The 26,090-nt window shown below is 36.2% G+C and overlaps 1 protein-coding gene across 1 annotated transcript; it reads left to right on the forward strand.

Annotated features, from left to right (window-relative positions):
• Positions 1-16,137: 16,137 nt before the first annotated feature.
• Positions 16,138-24,637, forward strand: LOC134657133 (uncharacterized). Its single transcript, XM_063512685.1, has 3 exons — positions 16,138-16,281; positions 18,450-18,584; positions 24,474-24,637. Exons 1-3 carry the CDS (start codon positions 16,138-16,140, stop codon positions 24,633-24,635), a joined length of 441 nt encoding a protein of 146 aa, XP_063368755.1. The 3' UTR covers positions 24,636-24,637.
• The last annotated feature ends 1,453 nt before the right edge of the window (positions 24,638-26,090 follow it).

The following is a 26,090-nucleotide window of genomic DNA, read 5'->3' on the forward strand; positions in this document are numbered from 1 at the left end:
AGGTACCTACAGAAGATTCACTCTCTAACAAAACGCGTCTGTTACTCGTACGATTACTACAGATGGGCATTTCTCAGGAGGGCCATTTTTACGTGTCCGGGGCAAAAAGTTATTGAATTTACTGTTCAATAAATCTGAATTAATTCAGGCATGATTTTCAGTATATATTCTGTCTGGGACACTATCAAACTATTTATTTATTATTTATATAATACATTAAAAAAAATATCCAAATGCGAAAAATGATGTTCGGTGGGCGTGTCCCGCGCCCAGATTTTTTGAAACAAAAAAATATTACTCAAGATGGGGCATTATATCGGAGTTATTATCGGTGTTAACGCATAAGGTATTAGTTAACTGATCATATTCTTTATATGAAAGTAATTTGTTTGCTCAACACATTGAATAAAACCAAATTTACGATGTGTCTCGGGCTATTGACTGATTTCGGTGTAATTTACAAACCATGTCGGTACTCTTACAAAGTTGTAGACCAGGAGCTCAGTGGCTCAAATAAAGTATGCTTTAGTTGTGCCTTAACCGTTGAATAAAGTAGAGGTGCAGTCACAGTATACTAAGGTAGTTTTTAAAATGTTTCTCTGTCATTCGGTGGATTTGGTTCTATGTTTTTTTGAGATCGGTGGTGCAATTTTCTCCCACAGTTTTAGTGCATTTATCGTTATGCAAGTGATTAAGAAATCCTCGTAAGTACCTAAACCCATCATTATTACATCTCCTCTGTGTCATTCATACAATTTCTGTAATTGCTAAAAAGCTATTAATTTTGACATCACTGGTGTTGATTTCCTTGGTTGCGGTGGATTTTTTGACCACCGATATCAAGAAAGTGATCACCGAATTCAAATCCTGCTTTGTAAACTAGTTTGTTGTAGTTTATTTTCTAACTTATCACACCTAAAAATTTCAAGATACGCTTTAGAAACGTAAAACTATGCTTGTACGTAAATTAAGTCATAGTATAAGTAAACAAAATCACTAGTTTACAATGAGTAGTGTTTTTTTTTTCACGAGACGTATGTTAAAAATCGTAGACCCAATGTTTCTTTCTCTCTTTTCGCTGTTGTCTTGATTTATCTTCAAACTAATGGAGTATATTATGTGAATTTGTCCTCTGTATCACTTGAGACCCTACACCGCGATACCTTTAAACGTGTCGGCCATATTAAATAAATGCAGTTAATCTCACTTCGTTTAAAATAACTTGTGTTTTTACATACTATGCAAGGTGTACCCACAAAACAAGGGATTACAAAAATAAAGTGGCCTTCTATTGTCGAGATCGCTTCAAAGGCACTGAACGTACCTACTGATCAATATTTTTAAAGCATAGCCATGAACACAAATTCAACATTGCCAATGTTTTAACAATTCTCAATGTCTGATGTATTTATGTTTAAACATCGGAGTTACAATTTAGCTCAAGTGTGTGAGGGTGCTTGAGATCATAATTAATAGGTGATTTGATCTTTAAGTATTAGTCAACAACTTCAAATTTAAATTGAGGGAGTTCAACGCTTTAAACCTCTGTCATTAAAAAGTCTAGCAAAATACTTGTTTTCCGTATTGTTTACATTGTTTTATAAGTGCATTAAATATTTTGAGCATTGAACACCACTCAAAAGTATCTTGTTTATCGGATGTAGGTAACATAAGTTTCTTTTTGATGAGTGTGCCGTTGGATTGTGTGAAACAAACATTTTCTTCTTCATAGCACTTATGTGCGAATTTGTGGTCGACATGTCTGAAACTCGTTTCAGGACCATACATCGCCCTATTATATGAGGATAGTCAATTAGTGTGGGATATCTTCTAGAGATGTTGTTTCATAAGCCGCAACTTGGTTATTTTAAAATCTTGAGTAAACAAAGTTACTATTTATTAAATTTATGTAAGCTATGCTATATCATTAGCCTCGCTACATCGCTTATCAATCTTATCATCAAATAAGAATAAATAATATTAATAAATTATAATATAATTTAGATATAAAATTGAAGTGTGATTTCTGTGTAAGCATTTTTGAATTCGGTGACGCAAATTGATTTCAGTGCCTGCACATGATTTCGGTGTTTTTTAAATCTCAAATATCAAAGAAACTATAAGGTTCTAATGGAGGCCTCCACTACCAATATTTTTTATATTAAGGCTAGATTTTAGGAAATAAAGTTATGTATCAAATGAATAAAAAATTAAATTCGGCACCGAAGTCAGGCACCGAACGTCATCTCTGAGAATCGCCCAGATATGGGTGGCCATATCTGGGCGTGGGCGCGGCCTATGGCTGGCCACCAAAATTGGTGTGGGACGGACGTACTTGTATTGTAGGTACTTGTTGCGACGCGACGAAATCGAGGAGTGAGCTACGCCTGGTAGTAGTATAATAAGTTTTTGGCAAAAAATTAATTTTTGGTACAAGCTTTTATCGCTGACTGTACTTTTCTCACGACAGACAACTAATACTCATTTGTATTGTAGGTACTTGTTGCGACGCGACGAAATCGAGGAGTGAGCTACGCCTGGTAGTAGTATAATAAGTTTTTGGCAAAAATTTAATTTTTGGTACAAGCTTTCATCGCTGACTGTACTTTTCTCACGACAGACAACTAATACTCATCGAGACAATTTTAAAAACCCCTAACACAATTAGGTTGCGTTGTTTCATCACAGAGTTCCTATGGCCACCTCCTGTCTCCATCATCAGATCAGTTCGACAGTACCATATTATTGTATTGTCATCAGAACTACATATAGCTGCCAATTTTCATGACGCTACGATCCTTGGAAGATGGTTAAATTAGTTACCTCAGATTCCATTACATGTTAGTTACATACAGGTCGACCTAATAAAAGCTTGTTAAAAAGGCACATCCAGCTACATGCTTACATTCATTTTGTATTTCGGCATCCATGTTTAAAATCCGTTTGGATCGGAAATGACTGAAAGCAATTACGTGGCGACGACAGCATTGCTGCGAACTATTGAATCTGACTAACAGGCCAATTCGAACGTACACTGATATCAGGATGATATCTAACTAATGTCATTCAGTGACCGTGCATTTCGCTCGTATAATATGTCTGTGGTGTAGGTGGTGCGAGCGAGACGAACAATAACTAAATAACATGATTCAAATATCATTCTGATGTCAGTGTTTGTTCGAATTGGCCTATATTCTGGTTTACAGTTCGATCTAAATGAGGTTTTGAATGTAATTAACCAGCCAGCCATCGTGTTTGATGGTGCGTTTTTAAATTTTAAATTGTGATTGAGTTCATCAAATTTTAGTTCTACAATCGGAATATACGGTTCTTAATTCTTATTCATATAGCGATATTGCGATATTTATATGAAAAAAATCAGGTCATGTATAACGACCCTAGCATGTATAGCTGGGTCAAACCTGGGTCAAACACATTTAGAAACTAGTTGTTATCATTTATTTCATTTACTGACAAATTGGCAAAATCCTACGATGCTGTCATCTCCAAAAAAAATAATTAAAGTACAGTCAGCAGTACTAAGCGGATGTGTTAAAATGTACTGCACACGCTCTTATTCACTTATTACGAGTAAATATAGTTGTTTTTTTTTGTGGTCTACGGCATTATATTTATTAGTGCATACAAACTTAACATACAATACATACCTAGAAACAAAACATAATTAAATAACTAACCTACAAAACTTAAAAACTAAATCTAAAAATAAATAAAACTAATCTTAAAATAAATTATTACAAACTATCCCCCTGCGGAATGGTGCCGTAGTAGATGCTGGCAGCATTTCCTCGTTGCATCGCAATACTTATTCTTTGTGCGAGGAAGCTGCCAGATCTACGGTCACCAGTGGCGTCTGCTATCCTTTTGGATAAATCTTTAAATAGAGTAGACGCGTTCGGACCCCCTTAGTTGTTTTAAGTTCATTTCGAACACATTGGGCGCTTAGCAACTTCCGCTGCTGATTATTAATATAAATTTTAAATATAAGTACGTAATGTACGACGTGCTAAATGTAATGTATATTATATGGTCAATAAATTATCTTATCTTATCTTATACGTATGCTTATGCGCCTATGCTGAGAAGCAAGACCATTAAACAATAAAGTTTGCTATATATATAGTTTTAAAGTTTACGCAATGTTAATAAATATAATAGTTATTCAATTAGTTAATCGTAGATTTGTAAGATGCAATGTAACAAACTTACAAGATGGTTACCCTGGGGCCGTGGGGACCTAGCGCGCGTAGGCCGTAGCCTCTATAAGGAGCTGTCAAAGCGCCTTATAGAGGTTTCTGGTGACCAGAGGGCTGGCCAATATTTTGCCCAGCGTATCAGCATTGCCATCCAGCGGAGCCTTCTGGGTACCCTACCGAGCAACCACGACCTAGGCCAAATTTTTTATTTATAAGGTTTTATTTTAAGTGTTTTTATTCCGATATTTATGTTGAAAAAATAAAGTCCGTAAGTTTTACCCTAAAAAAAAATAATGGTTAAATAAAGGCTTATTATTTTTATTATCTTATACGTGAAATACCTAATAAGTTCGCAAATGAAAGCTCCAAATAGTAAAATTAGCAACATTACAATGTTATTTATTCTGGCATCGCCGACCACACGCGGTGCCCTGATTTAAGGATGTGGTTTTATTGGATGCATTCAGGGAGATATACCTACAGAGTGAAATTGTTATCTCTGACCTAACGCTGAGGGGTGAATATGTATGTACTTACTTAACAACCTTTACTAAATAAAAAATAGAAAAATATCCTGATAAAGTAAAGAGTATACATAAGAAAGCACTGATTAACATAAATTCATGATTGTTACAAGTAATATTAAATAACATGTAAGCACTAACTACCTAAAACAAATACAATAAATATAAGGCTAAACTTAGTTAAGATAATCTCCAAATATAGAGATTGTAACTGAGTGTAACTGTACCTCTGAAATGTATTTATAATAAACAGGTTAAATTTTAAATTTTATTTTATTATATGGCGCGAAACCAGATCTGCCGTCTCATACATTTCGGTGAATTAGAGTCAATGGTTTCAATAGAACAGCTGTTTTTTTTTCGCGATTTCGGGGTGGGTCTCATAGTAAAATTTATTCAGTATGACCTAATATCCACCCAAAACCAAGCGCGCACTACGATTTTTTGTAGTGCGATAATTTTGTCGCAGAAAGCAACGTATGTGTTTATATGTCTGTGCGCGCATATAGGACAAAAAAATATATACCTAATATTACAGCGCGATTCTAAAATCGTGTCGCAAGAATAAAAATGGTAGTGCGCGCTTGGCCTCAAAGTATGGTCAGTTAACAATTTCACCCTGTATTTAGGTCCCCGCTTTGAATGTACCGCACATTTTGCAGATTGAAATATGTTTGTACACCGTGGCTTGATTTACCAAGCCACGGAGTTCATTTCGCTGCCAGATAAACAGTAAGTACGGTCAGCATCGATAGTAGCGGATAAAACAACGCGCCAAAAGTATCAGCCACCCTGGAATATTTTTCCTCTACAGTTCGCGGTCAAAAGTATCTGTCTATAATTCTAATTGTTCTACTTATGGAAATACTTTTGGCACATAGTGTCCATAGTCGGATCCGCTACTTTTGACGCTGACTGTACACCCGTGGTACTCGTACACCGTGTAAAACCCTATGTATTTGTGCAGGTATTTTTTGTGGCCAGCCCATAGATTTCAGTTTAGTTATGTCAGCATTTATCCTTATCTAAAGGATTTCTTGCGTATGAAATTGCGTGTAATTTCAGAATGAATAATATCTGATGTTATCTGGTGACTGAAGAGTCGTGGAATATATATGGGAACCAATACATTCTATGACTCTTCACTTTCCGCACAGACTCTATCACTACCTATCACTTCACTACATAGTATAAAACAAAGTGGCTTCCAGATGTTTGTCTGTCCCTATGTTTGTCTGTCCCTATCTTATATCTTTAAAACTACGCAACGGATTTTAATGCGGTTTTTAGGGTTCCGAAGCCAAATGGCAAAAAACGGAACCCTTATGGATTCGTCATGTCTGTCTATCTGTCTGTCTGTCTGTCCGTGTATGTCACAGCCACTTTTTTCCGAAACTATAAGAACTAAACTGTTGAAACTTGGTAAGTAGATGTATTTTGTGAATCGCATTAAGATTTTCAAACAAAAATAGAAAAAAAACAATAAATTTTGGGGGTTCCCCATACTTAGAACTGTAACTCAAAAAATTTTTTTTCATAACCCCATACGTGTGGGGTGGGGTATCTATCTATGGACAGGTCTTCAAAAATGATATTGATGTTTCTAATTATCATTTTTAGGGTTCCGTAGCCAAATGGCAAAAAACGGAACCCTTATGGATTCGTCATGTCTGTCTGTCTGTCTGTCCGTCTGTCCGTCTGTCTGTCCGTCCGTATGTCACAGCCACTTTTTTCCGAAACTATAAGAACTATACTGTTGAAACTTGGCAAGTAGATGTATTCTGTGAACCGCATTAAGATTCTCATACAAAAATAGAAAAAAAAACATTAAATTTTGGGGGTACCCCACCCCATACTTACAACTGAAACTCAAAAAATGTTTTTTCATCAAACCCATACGTGTGGGATATCTATGGATAGGTCTTCAAAAATGATATTGAGGTTTCCAATATCATTTTTTTCTAAACTGAATAGTTTGCGCGAGAGACGCTTCCAAAGTGGTAAAATGTGTCCCCCCCCTGTAACTTCTAAAATAAGAGAATGATAAAACTAAAAAAATATATGATGTACATTACCATGCAAACTTCCACCAAAAATTGGTTTGAACGAAATCTAGTAAGTAGTTTTTTTTTAATACGTCAAAATCCCCTAAATACGGAACCCTTCATGGGCGAGTCCGACTCGTTCTAAACTGAATAGTTTGCGCGAGAGACACTTCCGAAGTGGTAAAATGTGTATCCCCCCCTGTAATTTCTAAAATAAGAGAATGATAAAACTAAAAAAAATATATGATGTACATTACCATGCAAACTTCCACCGAAAATTGGTTTGAACGAGATCTAATAAGTAGTTTTTTTTTTAATACGTCATAAATCCCCTAAATACGGAACCCTTCATGGGCGAGTCCGACTCGCACTTGGCCGCTTTTTTTAACATAGATCGAGCGGAGTCGGCCGGACGTAATCCGGCCGACTAGGCCCTATTACTCTTTGCCCCGAATATTTAAACAAATTGTTGCAAGTAAACTGGACAATTTATACTTTGTAACTGGACAAATACCATTTTATTGCAAAGACATAAGGTCTGCTGACGGACAGTTAACAATGTTGCCGTTAATACTCAGTAAGTCAGACCGCCCTTTTTAGGGTTCCGTAGCCAAATGGCAAAAAACGGAACCCTTATAGATTCGTCATGTCTGTCTGTCTGTCTGTCCGTCTGTCCGTCCGTATGTCACAGTCACTTTTCTCCGAAACTAAAAGAACTATACTGCTGAAACTTGGTAAGTAGATATATTCTGTGAACCGCATTAAGATTTTTACACAAAAATAGAAAAAAACAATAAGTTTTGGGTTCCCCATACTTAGAACTGAAACTCAAAATTTTTTTTTTCATCAAACCCATACGTGTGGGGTATCTATGGATAGGTCTTCAAAAATGATATTGAGGTTTCTAATATCATTTTTTTCTAAACTGAATAGTTTGTGCGAGAAACACTTCCAAAGTGGTAAAATGTGTGTCGTCCCCCCCCCCCCCGTAACTTCTAAAATAACAGAATGATAAAACTAAAAAAAATATATGATGTACATTATAGTTTGTAGCTTTCTAATAGACCGCACCTACACTGAGAGCGCACCTACACTGGTTTTTTGAGCGTTGGACGTTGGACTAGCCCGCGCTCAGGTGCCAAATAGAATAATTAGGACCCTTTTTTGCAGGTAAGTAGCACGTGCGGTTTTACTGAACAATAGACAATAGGATTAGCCTTCGGGGTCTATTAGAAAGCTACAAACTATACCATGTAAAATTCCACCGAAAATTGGTTTGAACGAGATCTAGTAAGTAGTTTTTTTTTAATACGTCATAAATCGCTTAAATACGGAACCCTTCATGGGCGAGTCCGACTCGCACTTGGCCGATTTTTTTATGTTTTCAGACCGAACAAGATAAAACCTGAGGCCAAGAGGTTTTTCCTTAAGTAGGTAACTACATTATTCGGTAGGGTAATGAAGTTCATATATACATACTTGTACGGTTCAACTTTGTATATAGAAGGTACAAGACTGAAAGGAACTAATGTCTGATCATATTTTTAGCTAAATATCTGGATATTTTCAAAAAATTCTCAGTCAAACAAAAATGTAATTTCTGACATGACTCACATTTGTAAGATATGTGAATAAAAGTAAAAAAGGGAAATGAAAATTCTTTCTTTAGCAATTGCGCCTGACACATTACGAGTTTATGACACGAATAAAATATTTGAGACAAAGGTTTGGCCCTTAGAGAAGATTGCCAACGGATGAGCCCATAAAAGAACAGGTTAAAAAAAAGTGAAGTAGCAGTCTATCGATTCATTCTATATTTGGCAGTTTCACAGAATTAGGTACCTACTTAGTAACGAACTGATAAAATTATTTCACTCCACATATTGAAAAAAAAAAATGCTGATTAGACACATTTTGGTTAAAACTATTAAAAATAAATTCATACATAGTCCATAATCCATATGAAGGTCATTAAAAAAATTAAACCTTTGTCGTACGGGATGTAGATTATAAATTTTTCTTCAAATTTTAAGCAGAAATAAATGTTGTTGATAATTATTTCTTTATGACAATAATTTTGCTTTAAATTGACCTCAAGTAGTAATACCTATTTGTCGGTATTACATGTAACGAAGGCCAAAAGGGTAGAATTACCAAATATAATAAAATAAATAATAAAAATAAAAAAGCCTTTATTTCTAGTCATTGGAAAAAAATGTAAGAAGGCCTTCACCCGATGAGGGGTTCTGGTCCGTCACAATAAAGAGACTAACTATATCAGTGTAAATACCTAAATAAAATGTAAGCTTTTTCGACATACCTAATCATAATTTTGACATAGAAACAGTGCAATGTAATATTAAAAATAACTAGCTAAGATTATAAAATTGATGTACCTTCTTACATTACCAAATATAGTGTTCTAAAATTATGACTAACTTAACTACTATAATAATAGACTCGGCAATATCCCAAACATAAACAATTAGGTGTTTGTTTAACAAACATTACAGGAATCCTTTTGAGCGCTTCTATAAACAACAATGCTAGTTCGAAATTATTTAACAAAAGCAAAGGTTAATGGCGATATCAAATTAAGTTATAGTCAATGTATTTTTATTTTGTGATTTATTGAAATCAGAAATATTTATTGTATAAACTGTGTAGGTACAGGAAGTATAACTAGGTACGTTTTTTGGCGAGTATCAACAGTTTTACCCTTTTCGGGCGTACAATTCCTTTCTATTGTATTGACTCCATTTAATTATTTTTTATTGTAGGTAATTGTGCATGTTTATAGTTGGTCAAACCAATTTGTCAGTCAATAAGAACCAGGAAAACTGTACTCATCCTTTTCTTTTAGGTGATGCTAGTACTAGTGTAAGACAAAGATAGTATGATTCTCTCTATGTTTGAAATGAGACAGGGCGCGATTCAGATTTTGAAATAGACATCTGTTAGATATCTTTTAGACATCACCAAGATACGATAACGATATGTTTAAGATCTAACCTGTCAAATTTGACGTTTGCGCGATTATGGAGATACTCTTGAACGATTTCCACAAGATATGGCTTCGGGATCCAATTCAGATCTAATAGATATCTAACTCTATTTAACGTAAAAGTGACATTGGATGCTCGAATTGCACTGCAAAAGAGAACTAGTTGAAATCTGAACTATAACGTATCTAGAATGGATCTAGTACCTACGTGTCGTCTCGTGTGAATATCTTGAAGTTCGAATACGGCAGTAAGTCCTTTGACAAACTATAAGATAACATGTAGATATTGACGATGCAAAAGCGATCCAACCGGACCGATTCTACCTTTGGTATAGTAGGTTATTTTATCATTAGCTTATGCAGCGTACTTTTGTTTTTCTAGAAGTCAATGTTCGTAATTATACCTGCCACAATTTAAATGTCATTATAAAAATATTATCATAATACAGATATCATGTAGATACTCCTAGGGAGGTAAGTACTTGTGCGCGTTTTCCCAGAGTTAAGACCTAGCTAGATCGATTGTTCGTCCCCGAAAACCCCCATATAGCAAATTTCATCGAGATCGTTAAAGTCGTTTCCGAGATCCCCGAATTATATATATCTACAAGAATTGCTCGTTTAAAGGTATAAGATAAAATATTTTCAACACTACAAAAAATAAATTTTGAAATTGAAATTTCACTATTACCGGTACGAAACAAGGCCCCTATTCGAGATGTACAACTGTCATATTTCGCGTCTACTTCAATTCAACAGTTGAATGAATCGCATGTTCATCAAGTGCGGATACTATCATTTGGTACAACCAATAATTTAACAAAAATCAACTTTATCTACACACATGTCATTAGTGCTCTATAATGCGTTCAGAAACCGTAGGAAACTTGGAGGATATAATCAAACGGAGACGCCATGTCTGTAATTTTCTGTACAAAACAGTCTGCCGATTTTTGCGGGGGAGGGGAACGTCAAATGTATGCGTAACGTAAAAATAGCCATGTCAGATAAACGTCAGTCCATACATTGTGTATGACCGTTGGCCGCCTATTTTCGACAGAGGGGAAAGCCTGTTAATGGCTACTCCGTTTAGTTGTATCCTCCAAGGTAGGAAATGACAAACTTTATAACAACCAATTTTACTATTAGAACTTTCTTATCTGTGGTAGTAGGAAAATTTGTACATTAATGTACGAGTACATAGGAAACGTTATAGATTTTTGTAAGGTTATGAGTTTAAATTTGGAACAGCGGTCAAAACTCAAGTGGGTCTCTATTCTAGTATCCATAGATATTAAAACAGTTATCGAAACGAAACGTCAATTTAGTATGTTTTTTTAATATAAACCGCACGATATTTGATCTCGAGTGACATGAGAATAGGGACTTCATTCTTTTGTCTAGGAATTAAAAAAAACTACGGATGTGTGACATGCGTGAAAAAAGTTTTCATTCGCCGCCATTTGACGTACAGTTTATCTTTTAGTTAGTTTTAAGTATGTGTTTAAAGTGTCATTCAATAGAACTTGCTAACTATGTAAACAAAAGTTACTAGTAAATTGACATTCAGTGTCAATTTTAGTATGGCGGTTTGTTTACATAGTTAGCAAATTCTATTGAATGACACTTTAGATAAAGTAGTGTATGTAACTGTACATAATTAGGCATTAAAACACTCGTGTGATCCTTTTAAGAAACTCACTAACGTTCGTTTCTTAAACCCTGACTCGTATTTTAATGCCTCTCATTATGTAGCAGTCACATAAACTACTATTGTTTTATTATTACTTTAAGGTTTATAATGGTTTGGTTTGGTTGTCACCTAACTGTGGATTGCTAATGTCAAATTTTGACACAGAATTGTTCCTATTCAACGGGAGTTCAACACGAGACGTCAAAAGTCGCTTGTCGAATGAGGCCCCAGTAGCTTATCTAATCTATCTATCTAATCTAATACCTTTAAACGAGCAATTCTTGTTTATTTATTTATTTATTTATATATATATTACGGGGATCTCGGAAACGGCTCTAACGATTTAGATGAAATTTGGTATATAGGGGTTTTCGGGGGCGAAAAATCGATCTAGCTAGGTCTTATCTCTGGGAAAACGCGCATTTCCGAGTTATTATATGTTTTCCGAGCGAAGCTCGGTCACCCAGATATTGATCTATTATACACCGCGGGATTTAATAACCCGAAAGATTTAAACCACGTATTTTTGACGACAGTACGAGTAAATAATGTTATATCAACATGGGTCCAACCAATTACGTGTTTTAATTAAACTACTATTTCAGTACAAATTAAATCATATTAATTTACCGCTTCTTTGTGAACAAACCTTTACTCCAGAGAGTAAGCCAGAGTTTAATTAATCTCAAATAGAGAAACAGAGAGCGAGTACCTATGACATTTCACGAATCACTCCGATATCATACGATGCACGGCGAATGCAGTGACTTGTGTTCCATGACAAGAAGTGTCAAGTTATGTCTAGGACATGTCTAGGATGATGTTTACGTTGAAATTATTTCAATTTATTGGCACCACAGCATACCACAAATTGTATCAAAACTTTATTAGTTACTACAACAGTACAGTGCAGTTATTTTTGTTGAAACTTTGCGATAAAATCTTTTCCTTTGACTGAGGTAACCAAAGCCATTAACTATGATTCTATCCGAAAGAAATCATGCCTCTTATTGTTTTAACTCATACTACAGCTGGAAAGGGATGATTACTTTGTTAAAATCAATGACCCTTTGTTAAAATATCGATCATGCTTGATGTACGTATTTTAAATGCTCGATGTGTTGATTTATTTATACTGAGTAAAGTAAAATAAACAACTATGTTAAACAATTACGCTTTTTTATTAATTTAATGAATTAGGTTTTCGAAGTGTGTACCACCGTTTTCAGCACAATGATTTAATTTTAAACGGATTTCATTATTTAGGTTTACAAAGTGTTCTTTATTTCTTCGGAAGCCATTCGAATTCTTAATAATTCTTCTCCAGAGTTCACTGGTTTTTTTTTCTATGGGGAACTCTGAAAGATAAGGAATACTATCTTTCAGAGTTCCCCATAGAAAAAAAACCGGCCAAGTGCGAGTCGGACTCGCACACGGAGGGTTCCGCACCATCAACAAAAAATAGAGCAAAACAAGCAAAAAAACGGTCACCCATCCAAGTACTGACCCCGCCCGACGTTGCTTAACTTCGGTCAAAAATCACGTTTGTTGTATGGGAGCCCCACTTAAATCTTTATTTTATTCTGTTTTTAGTACATATTTGTTGTTATAGCGGCAACAGAAATACATCATCTGTGAAAATTTCAACTGTCTAGCTATCACGGTTCCTGAGATACAGCCTGGTGACAGACGGACGGACGGACAGCGGAGTCTCAGTAATAGGGTCCCGTTTTTACCCTTTGGGTACGGAACCCTAAAAACCAATGGTGTTAAGTCGGGTGACCGGGCGGGCCAGGTTAGGACATTGCTTCCACGGCCAATCCACCTCGGCTAATTAACGAACTTCTAGGCTGAAGTGGGTCCATCGTGTCGAAACCACATAGTTCTTCGGGTTTCCAAATCCGTACACAATGTGAATATCCGCTAAATGAGCCGGAGGATAATGCGGCATGGCGAATTTTATTTATTACAGTCAATCAAATTTTTAAGATTTTATCTTGCGTGACAATCAGTAAATTATTACTTCATACTAATGAAAAATGTCATTTTAGTGACATCAATTTCAAACTATCAGCCAATTATCGTGAAGGTAAATAGTTTGCACTCTCGCGATTGAGATTCGGTAGTGAAACCTTTTTGTAGGATATATACCAAACTGGCTAATAAGAGTAATAAGTAATAACCATGCAGTTAGTGTGTCTGCGTGTAAAATTAGTTGGTGGCTACGTCACGCATTAAGGTGTGTTAGAATTGAGATTTTTTAACTTGTGATTTGTTTTAAATAATTAATACTTATCTCTTAAATTATGGGTTTTTGGACTATATGTTATATAACTTTATACACTCTAATTAGGCTCTAAAATTGTTGGTTTAAATCTTTCGGGTTATTAACGCCCACGGTGTATGCATGGAGAAGTACGTAAATGCAGAAAGAAAATGGCAACCATTTGGATAATGTTTTAAAGTTTAGGTAGTTGGGTCCCTAAATTATATCATTATGTACCTAATATACGTATCGCTAAATCATATAATTATTATACCCTATATATAATCTTTTTTTAGTGGCTTTTGTATAAATGACATCTATTAGATGTTACTATAATGGCTCATGAATCTCATGATCAGCAAAATCGCTTACGAATAACCTCAATTTTCTCATTTGAGTGCCAACAGGAAACGTATCAAGCTGAAAATAACTTGTAACAATATGTTAAACGATTTTTTGAAGATTTATTTCATGAAACTTTTTATTTGCATCAGTTTTTCAATTATTTTTCTACGATTTGTGGGGGTTGATGGGGTAAGCATTTTTAAATTTCTTATGTATTCATTTAATTAAAAATTAAATACCTTTTCTCTTTTATAAAATACTATTTGTATTTCAAATAAATGCTCAGTGCAACATAACATTCTAGGTTTTGGGTGCGGAATGATTTCGTGTATTTATAACTTTGTTTATTAATAATAGCTCCAAATGTGCTTAAAAATGGGAATATCTGAATCTGCTAAATATTTATTTTATAGGTACTTAGCAAAAGCTGAAAATATATTTTTTCTACTCCCGTACTTTTATTTATCATTTAAAGAGTCGTGCACACACCTTTAAAACCCTACCTCATAGTTGTCAAGACAAGTCTTTAGTCTATTTCCCAAAAAAGAATTTGTGCATATGTCGCAGTCGGATCGTATAATCCGCCGTATTACATTACGGCTAGCCGTTTTACAAAACAGGGGCGTTTTGAAATGCGGCGGTTCGACGATTAGCCGGATTGAATGCGGCTGAATGAAAATCCGCCGGAATGTATTCGGCGCCATACGTTATTCAACACGGCTAGCCGTAATGTAATACAGCGAGTCATTAGCCGCCGCTTTGACAGTTTTTAGTTCCCATTTTTAACACTCGTGGCGCTGCCTGACATAACAACTACAAACTATGAAAAATGCTGGGGTGTCCATCAAATCTGGAGTTCGTAGGACTGTTTCTTTTCAAAAAACATTTCCTTCACAACTTAACGCAAGCGGGGCTCCTATTTCTGAGCGGTTTGCCCTTCGGGCATCTGAAGCTACCTAACGAACCTAACCTACCTACCTATTGATTTAGTGAGACGTCCGTGAAAACATTACACTTTGGGGAAAAAAGCGTAGGTAGGTAAGTAGGTTAGGTTCGTTAGGTAGCTTCAGATGCCCGAAGGGCAAACCGCCCAGAAATAGGAGCCCCGCTTGCGGGGCTCCGTCTATTTAAGTTGTGAAGGAAATGTTTTGGAAAATAAACACATGTCACTGCGGTGGGACCATGGTAAAAATAAATTAAATTGCAAATATTGTCAAACTCCGGTTACGTAGACGACCGAAAGAACTGGTCACTCTACAATCTAAATAGTAGATACGATGCGGCTAAACGTAGGCCGCCTTATTGAAGAACGTATCGCAATGACAATCCGGCTAAACGTCGAACCGCCGCATTTCAAAACGCCCCTGTTTTGTAAAACGGCTAGCCGTAATGTAATACGGCGGATTATACGATCTGACTACGACACATACACGCAGTGTCTTTTTGGCGATTTTATGATACTTCGTGTATTGACCACTTAAAAAATATCGAATGAAATACAGTGTTGCCAACCTTATTTTAAATGTCATCTCTGACAAATAAGCGAACCATAGACATGTTTTTTTTTATTTGATTTATTCATTTATTCTTTTCCCGCCCGTACTCTCCATTTTTGCTACTTCTTGAATTGATAAGATTTGTTAAATTTACAATTTTATTTCAAAGTAAGTGCAAGGTCGTAGAAAAAGTATTGTATGCAACATTGTTTAACTGAGTCAAAAAATACTCGTGGAGTCTTTATTAACAATTTTCGGTTTCGCCTCAAATTGTTACTCACGCCACTCGCCTTTTTTGACCTCTCTTAAACAACGGTTGCATAAAATACTATTTAATAACGATAAATGTAACATCTCGATATTACTAGTACACTGTAGCATAAATAGGTATATTATTGTAGTATTTGTAGTTAATGTACCTATTCTGGCAAGAAAAATAATTATGTCGCCTCTGTTCCTACCCAATTGATTAAAAATTCTTCAATGATTACTAGATTTTGTGCTTTAATTTCTATCTAATATTTTTTAAATACAGAAACTTCGACTAATGCAAGAGGGAGCCGTGGTGAAATATTCGAACCCGGCGTATATAACTAACGTGCACGTGTTTACGGTGCGGCGTCGGCGGAACGATCCCTACCTCACCAACATTACTGCCACTATACATACGGCTTTTGGCAATAATGTCACGGTTAGTATACGAGAGAACTGTTCTGTAGTACATGGGAACATCGGTGCCAAACCCTACCTCACTTATATCACTGCAACTATATAAGTGCGCTACTTTTGGCAATAATGTCACGGCTAGTATAGATAGAGAGAACTGTCGTTCTATTAAGGAGTACAGTTATATAACTGTGCAGGTATTCACAGTGCGGCGTCGGCGCAACGATCCCTACCTCATCTCACCAACATTACTGCCACTATACACACGGCTTTTGGAAATAATGTCACGGTTAGTATACGAAAGAACTGTTCTATTCGGAGAACATGGGAACATCGGTGCCAAACCCTACTAGCAACTATACACGCGACGTTTGCCAATAATTTCATGGCTAGTACTGAGAGAACTGTCGTTCTATTAAGGACTATAATAACTGTGCAGGTATGCATCGCCGGATCAGCAATCGCTACCTCACTAACGTTACTGGCACTGTACACACGGCTTTTGGCAATAATGTCACGGTTAGTATAGAGTGTCTGAACTGTCATTATATTCCGGTACCTATTCATCACTGGCGTGCAGGTTTTCACGGTGCGGCATTGGTGAACGATCCCTACCTCACCAACATTACTGGCACTATACACACAAGTTATGGCAATAATATGTTACTGTCATTGTAAAAAATGGCACAACAATTGTAGGTACAACTTTAAATGAAAATGACCAATTGTGACGTTATCTATGAAAAGGGACCTTATTGTCGATAGATAATGACCCAATTAATGACTTTGGTTGTCACCTGGGGCCCGTTTCTCAAAAGCTTGTAACTTGCAATTAGGGATTTTGCGGATGCCGATTTTTTTACATCCGCGGAAGCGGATGCGGATGCGGATTTTTAAAGGCTCACATCCGCGGATGCGGATGCGGATGCGGATGTCAAGATAGGTACATAAAAAACGTCAAATATTACATTTTAGTAATTTTTATTTAAAAAAACCGGCCAAGTGCGAGTCGGACTCGCGTTTCAAGGGTTCCGTACATTAAGTCCCACTCACGCTTGACTGCTAATTTCTAATAGTTTTTTTGGCTAATGACTAAATTACCACTCAGCACAGCACAGTCTAGCACTTACGCCGATGCTAAGACGTTCCTGTACCGAACTGTTCCACATCCGCATCCGCATTAAATCCGCATCGATTTTATGCGGATGTGGATGTTGAAAATAATGCGGAAGTTCCGCGGTTGCGGATGCGGATGCGGATATTCGCAACATCCCTGCTTGTAATACAAGCGGATGTCACTTTTTGACAGCTGTTGTTAGAAAGGGACTTCCACTTGTATTACAAGTTACAGGCTTTTGAGAAACGGGCCCCTGACGATATACTTCTGTTTTCGAAATAAATGAAAAACACAAATCTAAAGAGGCTGGTCCTTATGTTTTTTCCTAAAATTGTTATGGATTTCATGTACAGTCACGTACATAGAGTAAGCAAATAAAAAGTTACATCACTTTAAACTCACGCGTTTTGTACACATAATTAATTACGCAAACGGGTCTACCGCGAAATAACTAGTTTAATTGTTTTTAGGGTTCCGTACCCAAAGGGTAAAAACGGGACCCTATTACTAAGACTCCGCTGTCCGTCCGTCCGTCCGTCCGTCTGTCACCAGGCTGTATCTTACGAACCGTGATAGCTAGACAGTTGACATTTTCACAGATGATGTATTTCTGTTGCCGCTATAACAACAAATACTAAAAACAGAATAAAATAAAGATTTAAGTGGGGCTCCCATACAACAAACGTGATTTTTGACCGAAGTTAAGCAACGTCAGGCGGGGTCAGTACTTGGATGGGTGACCGTTTTTTTGCTTGTTTTGCTCTATTTTTTGTTGATGGTGCGGAACCCTCCGTCCGCGAGTCCGACTCGCACTTGGCCGGTTTTTACCTTGAATCCCGACGTTTCAGCTGAGTTGCACTAGCTGTGGTCACGGAAAGACTGACGTCCCAGCAAACGTCACTCTCTCGTCGTCATTGTTGCGACGTCCGTCTATCCGTGACCAAAGCTGTTGCAACTCAGCTGATACGTCGTAATTTAAGGTAAAAATAATGAAACTACATACATATATAGCGGTAGACCCGTTTGTGTAATTAAAAAAAAAAGTTGCAATTCCTAAAGAGATTTATTAATTTCAGGTAAAGTTTTCCTACTTGCTGCCAAGTGGCAACGCAATCGAATTCAGCACTCGTACTTGTGATTCTATTGATAAACGTTGGATTTACGACTTTGTGGCGACATACTCTAATTTAACTGAATGTCCAGTTAAACCCGTAAGTTTAATATATTTGTGTAAAATATGATATTTATGAGGTATCTCTAAACTATATTTCATATTCTAAAGGGTATATAGTCAGGGTCAATAAGTAGTGGATAAATAAAACAACGCGCCAAAAGTTTCTGCCATTTTGTATAACCTTTCCAAATAGAGATAAATCTCTACTGTTCAAAACGATCTATTACAGTCTAATTGTTCTGCATCGAAATATCTCTTAGTGATAACCTGTTTGAGGATCTACATACATACTTTAGACGCATACACGACTAAATTACATTAAGAATTAAGAATATCTATAGATATATCAAATCAACATATGTATGTCTTAAATGTGATTTAGCGTCAGTTGCCGTAAACATTACTGTCAGACTGGCTAACAGCATTCAGCAATGAACTATGACGCAACCGATAAGTAACAGATTGCTATATTTGTGTGATGAGCACAGTTATTTGTTCCCGAGTCTTGGGTGTTTTCTATGTATTTGTATATATTATATTATTATATATATCGTTTTCTGAGTACCCACAACCCAAGCCTTCCTGAGCTTACCATGGGACTTGTCCTATAATATTGCTTTATTTATTTAAGGGCACATATCGCTACTACAACGTGGAAATCCCGCCGAAGAACTTCCCCCTTCCCCTTTTCTCCGGTCTCAAGAAGGGGGATTCTGGCAACGTAAATGTTAAACTGCTGAGAAATGGAAAGGAATCAATTCTGGATCTAGTCATAAAGTTCCGCGTGTATTGATTGTTAATTCCATCATACACGGATAATTAACTCCACTGTATTTGCTAACTAAAATGGTTGCAAAAGTTGCGCCTTACCAGACGTTACTGCTTTGCATTTAAAATGTATTGCTATCTCACTTCCTTACAAAGTTATTACCGCCGGAACACATTACTCCGATAACAACTAGCCCCGGTCTCCTCTACTTTAATGTTCTTTAGGGTTTCTATTTTTTTAAGGTGTGCAATAAAGTGTGTTTGAATTGAAATGTGGTCTTTTTGTTGTAGTCGAATGAATGATAGAAATTATATTAGAAGACGATGATCTTCGTTACCAGATCATTACTGCCGACTGCACTACTGCCGCATATGACAAAATCGATGTTGCTGCCCGGATTTTTGACATTTACGGCAGCAATGCAGGAGGCAGTAATGTCGCTCTGAAATACTATTGCAGCAATGCTGGTGCAGTTTGAATCCGACGGGTAATTAGCGTTTGGAATCCAAACATTGAATAACATCACTAGGCGTAACCGCCATATGACGCGATAAAAAACATAACACTGAATTAGACGTTTCCTGTAGTAATGTCGCGCTGTAATACTGCTGCAGATATTTTTATATTTGTTCTAAACTTTTTTACACAGTTTACACACCTACCTACGATTTATAAGCATAATAAAAAGTTAATGCGGACGGGCAATCACAACCATAATGTTTAAAAAAAGTTGAGTCCCTAAATGATATAATTATGTACTTACGTAACGGTAAATCATATAATTACTAGGTGTATCATCGATTTTCTGTAGCTCTTCCGATGTAGATAACATCTATGGCACTAATGATTGCTCATGATCACCAAAAACGATACCGGATAACCTCAATTTTCTCATTTGATTGCGAATACAACAGGAGGCTTAACAAGCTGAACATAAATTTTAACAATATGTTATATTTTTTGAGGGTTTATTTCATGAAACTTTTTATTTGCATCTGTTTTGCTATTATTTTTCTACAATTTTTGGGGGTCGATGGGGTGAGTATTTTTAATTTTACTATTTATTAATTAATGTTTCTTTTTCTGTTTCATAAAGTATTCGTTGTACTTACTTATATCATAATCATACTAATTCTATTAAATGCTCAGTTCAAAAATTCTACTTATATATACTTTAGGTGCATATAAGTGAGTTCAATAAAATATTATCAAAATAACATAAAGTGTTTCATATAAATTCGATGTATGATGGATATTCAGATTACAGAACAATCGCATGGAAATACGTATTTCAACCTGCTTAATGCTTTATTTCATAGGTACCTAATACCTACTCAGCAATAGGGCATACTTAACTCGTTCGCGTAATACCTACTCAGCAATAGGGCATACTTAACTCGTTCGCGTATTTCCTGTACCTACACAACGCAACGCAAAGGTTGAGAATCGAAAGCTAATTAGGGTTCTGTACCCAAAGGGTAAAAACGGGACCCTATTACTAAGACTCCGCTGTCCGTCCGTCCATCCGTCCGTCCGTCCGTCTGTCACCGCTGTATCTCACGAACCGTGATAGCTAGACAGTTGAAATTTTCACAGATGATGTATTTCTGTTGCCGCTATAACCACAAATACTAAAAACAGAATAAAATAAAGATTTAAGTGGGGCTCCCATACAACAAACGTGATTTTTGACCGAAGTTAAGCAACGTCGGGCGGGGTCAGTACTTGGATGGGTGACCGTTTTTTTGCTTGTTTTGCTCTATTTTTTGTTGATGGTGCGGAACCCTCCGTGCGCGACTCCGACTCGCACTTGGCCGGTTTTTAAGATGCACGTGGGATATATTATGGGACTCAAATAAAAAAACATGATATATATTATGTATCTACTTGTACCTGGGACGTTAACTTTCATTGGAGTGTCCACAGAAGTGATACTTTTCTGATATATATTTGACCCAATAGCTAAAAATATACATAGAAATTTATATTTATGTATATTTCATAACGATTCATGTAAGCTGTACTCTATATAAAGAGCCGGTCCTGTTGCCAAATCATTGTAGCATATTGTACCAGGCTAACGTACCTATTCAGGCAAAAGCTGCTGATGAAGACCATAGGTCACTCGATAAGCTTTGAGATACAGAAAAACTATTCAAGATATTAGCACTATTTATTGAACATTAATTCAAAATACTCGTATTCTCTAAATAGGCCCTATTGATTCCTTATGATTATTACCTTAGTTTTTCCTTTAAATTCTATCCAATATTTTTAAACATAGAAACTTCGAATATTGCAAGAGGGAGCCGTGGTGAAATATTCGAACCCGGCGTACATAAGTGGCGTGCAGGTGTTTACGGCGCGTCGTCGGCGAAACGATCCCTACCTCACTAACGTCACTCTGACTCTTCACACGACTTTTGGAAATAATGTTACGGTTAGTACAAGAGACCTGTAATATACACACGCCGTTTGTCAATAATGTCACGTTACGAGATAGAACTGAGCGCCTACCGCGAACCACGTTCGACGTTTTGCCTCCCTGTCACACTTACGTACGAATTTACAAGTGCGACAGAGAGGGAACACGTCGAACGTGGTTCGCGGTAGGCCCTCTGTTTCCCATAACATCAAACACTTGTGACGAACCCTACCTCACTAACATCACAGCAAATATACACACGACTTTTGGCAATAATATCACGGTACAAGATATAACTGTCTTCAGGACATCGGTATGGTTAAGCGTCAATAAGCTTAAGTGCTTCAATTATAAAACATATATATATAGTTATACCACCACAGTTATAGTTATGTACCAACACAGCTTTGACAATAAATAAATCTTATCTTATCTTATCATGTCATTCGATGCAAACTATATAAAAATATCTTGATTGCAGGTAAGGTTCTCCTATTTGCTGCCAAGTGGCAACACAATCGATTTCAGCTTTATTTCTTGTGAAGCTCTTAATAAGCCGTGGATCGTGGAACTTGCGGCGACGCACTCCAATTTAACTGGATGCCCAGTTGCCCCTGTGAGTATTAATTGATCATAATTTCATAGAAGTTTGACGTTTAAAATAACAAATGCACTGCGTGTCGTGCTATCAAAATAGTTACAGACTTGTCTTGTAACCATCGTTCCCAATTAGAAAGTGTGCCTTCAACTGGTCACTGTAGACTTGATTTACTAATCTGAGGGGTAATAGCCCGAATTTCGCAAATTGCGAAGATCTTCCTCTTTTACTGCAATGAATCTGGAAGGGTCCAGATTATACTTACCTAAAAGGATAGGTACCTACTTAGGTACAAATGCTATAGTAGTTTATGTGACTACTACATAATGATTGGCATTAAAATACGAGTGTGGGTTTAAGAAACGAACGTTAGTGAGTTTCTTAATAGGATCACACGAATGTTTTAATGCCTAATTATGTACAGTTACATACAATACTTTTCTAAACACATAGGTACTTTAAACGAATTAAAAGATAAACTGTACTTCAAATGGCGGTGAATGAAAACTTTTTTCACGCATGTAACGCATCCGTAGTTTTTATTATTCCTAGACAAAAGAATGAAATTTCTATTTATCACGTCACTCGAAATCAAATATCGTGCGGTTTATATTAACAAAACATACTAAATTGACGTTTAACTGTTTTAATATCTATGGATACTAAAATAGAGACCCACTTGAGTTTAGATTGCTGTTCCAAATTTAAACTCATAACGTTACAAAAAATCTGTAATGTAATAACATTAAAGTACGAATTTACCTACTACCACAGATAAGAAAGTTCTCATAGTAAAATTGGTTGAATTAAAGCTGGTCATTTCCTACGGTTTCTGAACGCATTATAGAGAACTAATGACATGTGTGTAGATATAGTATTTTATGCAACCGTTGTTTAAGAGGGGTCAAAAAAGGCGAGTGGCGTGGGTAACAATTTGAGGCGAAGCCGAAAATTGTTAATAAAGACGCCACGAGTATTTTTTGACTCAGTTAAACAACGTTGCATACAATACTTTTTCTGCGACCAAGCACTTACTTTGAAATAAAATTGTAAATTTAACAAATATGTTTAATTCAAGAAGTAGCAAAAATGGAGGGTACTGGCGGGAAAAGAATGAATGAATGAATGAAATTAAAAAAAAAACATATCTATGGTTCACTTATTTGTCAGAGATGACATTTAAAATAAGGTTGGCAACACTGTATTTCATTCAATATTTTTTAAGTGGTCATTACACGAAGTATCGTAAAATCGCCAAAAAGATACTGCGTGTATGCACAAATTCTTTTTTGGGGAATATACTAGAGACTTGTCTTGACAACTATAAAGTAGGGTTTTAAAGGTGTGTGCACGACCCTTTAAATGACAAATAAAAGTACGGGAGTAGAAATAATATATTTTCAGCTTAGTCTTAAGTCTTTAGTCTATTCCCCAAAAAAGTATTTGTGCATATACGTAGTATCTTTTTGGTACTTTTACGATACTTCGTGTAATCACCACTTAAAAAATATTGTATGAAATACATTGTTGCCAACCTAATTTTAATTGTCATATCTGACAGATGAGTACTAAGTGTAATAGCTGCCAATTTACAAAATATTCATCAGGTTCTATAGTAGAAACAATAAAATTGCTTCAGAAGTCAGAAACGCGCATGTGACACCCGTAATATAGCAAGATGCGTTGCTTGTTAGTCTCCATAGGCTACTGTGGCCAAAATCGAGAAAAAAAACTATCCAAAATTGTAATTTAACTAAGAGCAAGTACCAGGGCCTCATGAGTTACAAGAAGGTGTCGCTGACCAACCGGCCGTGGGGCGCGGGGCGCGGTGGCCGGGTTTGGTTTGTTTACCTACATATATGTCCTATATGATTCTACATACTTGTTTAAAGTATTATTTTTGTTGAATGAAAAATATTTGTTAAATTTACATTTTTTTTTCAAAATAAGTGCTTGGTCGTAGAAAAAGTATTGTATGCAACGTTGCTTAACTGAGTCAAAAAATACTCGTGGCGTCTTTATTAACAATTTTCGGCTTCGCCTCAAATTGTTACTCACGCCACTCGCCTTTTTTGACCCCTCTTAAACAACGGTTGCATAAAATACTATAACAGTCCATTTTTTTTGTTTATAGGGTACATATCGCTACTTTAATGTGGAAATTCCGCCGAAGAACTTCCCTCTGCCAATCCCCCCTGGTGTCAAGAAGGGAGATAAAGGCAACGTGAATTTCCAGCTGCTGAGATATGGAAAGGAAGTAATTCTGGATCTTTTCACCACCATCCGCGCGTATTGATTGTTTTTTTTTTCTTACTTTATGCTGGGTTGGGTTTTTAAGGAGTGCAATAAAGGCGTTTGAAATGAATTGAGCTCTTGTTTATTGTGATTTGAATGAATTGATTACTTGCACGATAAAAGATTAATTGAATTGTATGATTGAAAGGTTTAATTGAATATTTACCTGGAAAACATTAAAACTATGTATACACACACAGACACACACACACACACACACAGGAGCAGCCGATGCAACGGAGCCACGCCGTTTTATCGACTAAATAACTAGTGTTTAGTTTTAAGTTTTAAAATACATATGTATGTTAGTCTGTAAGGTATTTGTAATATGGGCCTTGTTGCCTGAATTAAATTTCTAAATAAATAAAATAAATAAATAAACGAAACAAATGAAAACTAAACTAGGTAACATTAAAATAAAACTACTTAAAAAATAAACAACATTAGAAAAAATTAAAGGTCCGGTCCCCGAAATCTGTGCCCTGCGGAAAATATTTTTGAAGTGAAAACTTCTTTAGCGGCGCGGGGCACTTTAGGGAAAAAATTATAAACTCGAGAGCGTAAGGACCGTAAGGACCACTCAATGACATAATTCAATAAAGCTACATCTTGATGAAATCGCTAATAAAAGTGAACTCTAGTACTGGTGAATAAAACTCAAAATACCATGACCAAATATATTTAGATGCGAGGTCTGCAAGGTAACTTTACAATGTCTATTCGAATTTTAAACAAGCGTAACAAGGCCCTATTCGCATGGCAGCTTTTTCAACGCGCGTTAAAAAAGCGTTTGAATGATACAAATGTATAAGTATACATGTGTATTAATTCACACGACTGCGACTGTGACTGATGATGACTTGACCGTCTGTGTAAAATAGCGAAAGAAAATGAGTGAGTACTTTATAAATATACTAGATGAAAACCCGGCTTCGCTCGGGTGAAATGTAGATATTTCCGTAGTTATCGGTTCTCAAGGAATATTAAAGGCAAAGCAAGGCATAGATTTGTATAGCATCGTTCATTGTGTTTAATAAATATAGGAAATTAAAACTGCAAAAGTCAAGAAAAAATATGTTGACGTAAGACGTAAGACGCTTCGTAAGACGGACACGTGACCTGATCAAAAAACTGTTACAATCTCATTGAGTTTTCACTTCTGCCAGCACTCCCGGAGTGCAACCCGTTGCTTGTTTTTAAATGATATTAGTAGAAGATGATTTTTGTTTGCAAACGTTTTGACCTGTGTGCTATAATTTTAGTATGGGATAGCGAATGAGGTATCCAATAGTTAAAACGTGACAAGATTCTTCTGCCCTGAGATAGTGTCGCTACAAGCAGCTTAAAAAATGGCAATAATGTGCGAAGTAATTAATGGATAACCAATCTAATCACCAAGAGGGCACCAGAAAATCGACTGTTGAGGACAAAAAAAACCCTGGTTTTCGAGATATTA

Source organism: Cydia amplana, chromosome 19 (genome assembly GCF_948474715.1).
Source record: "Cydia amplana chromosome 19, ilCydAmpl1.1, whole genome shotgun sequence".
NCBI lineage: Eukaryota > Metazoa > Arthropoda > Insecta > Lepidoptera > Tortricidae > Cydia > Cydia amplana.

Coding starts and splice junctions, on each gene's coding strand:
- LOC134657133 (XM_063512685.1), top strand. CDS start 16,138: ATGCAAGAGGGAGCCGTGGTGAAATATTCGAACCCGGCGTATATAACT. Junction 16,282..18,449: donor CTTTTGGCAATAATGTCACG/GTTAGTATACGA, acceptor TATTAATTTCAG/GTAAAGTTTTCCTACTTGCT. Junction 18,585..24,473: donor CTGAATGTCCAGTTAAACCC/GTAAGTTTAATA, acceptor TTTTGTTTATAG/GGTACATATCGCTACTTTAA.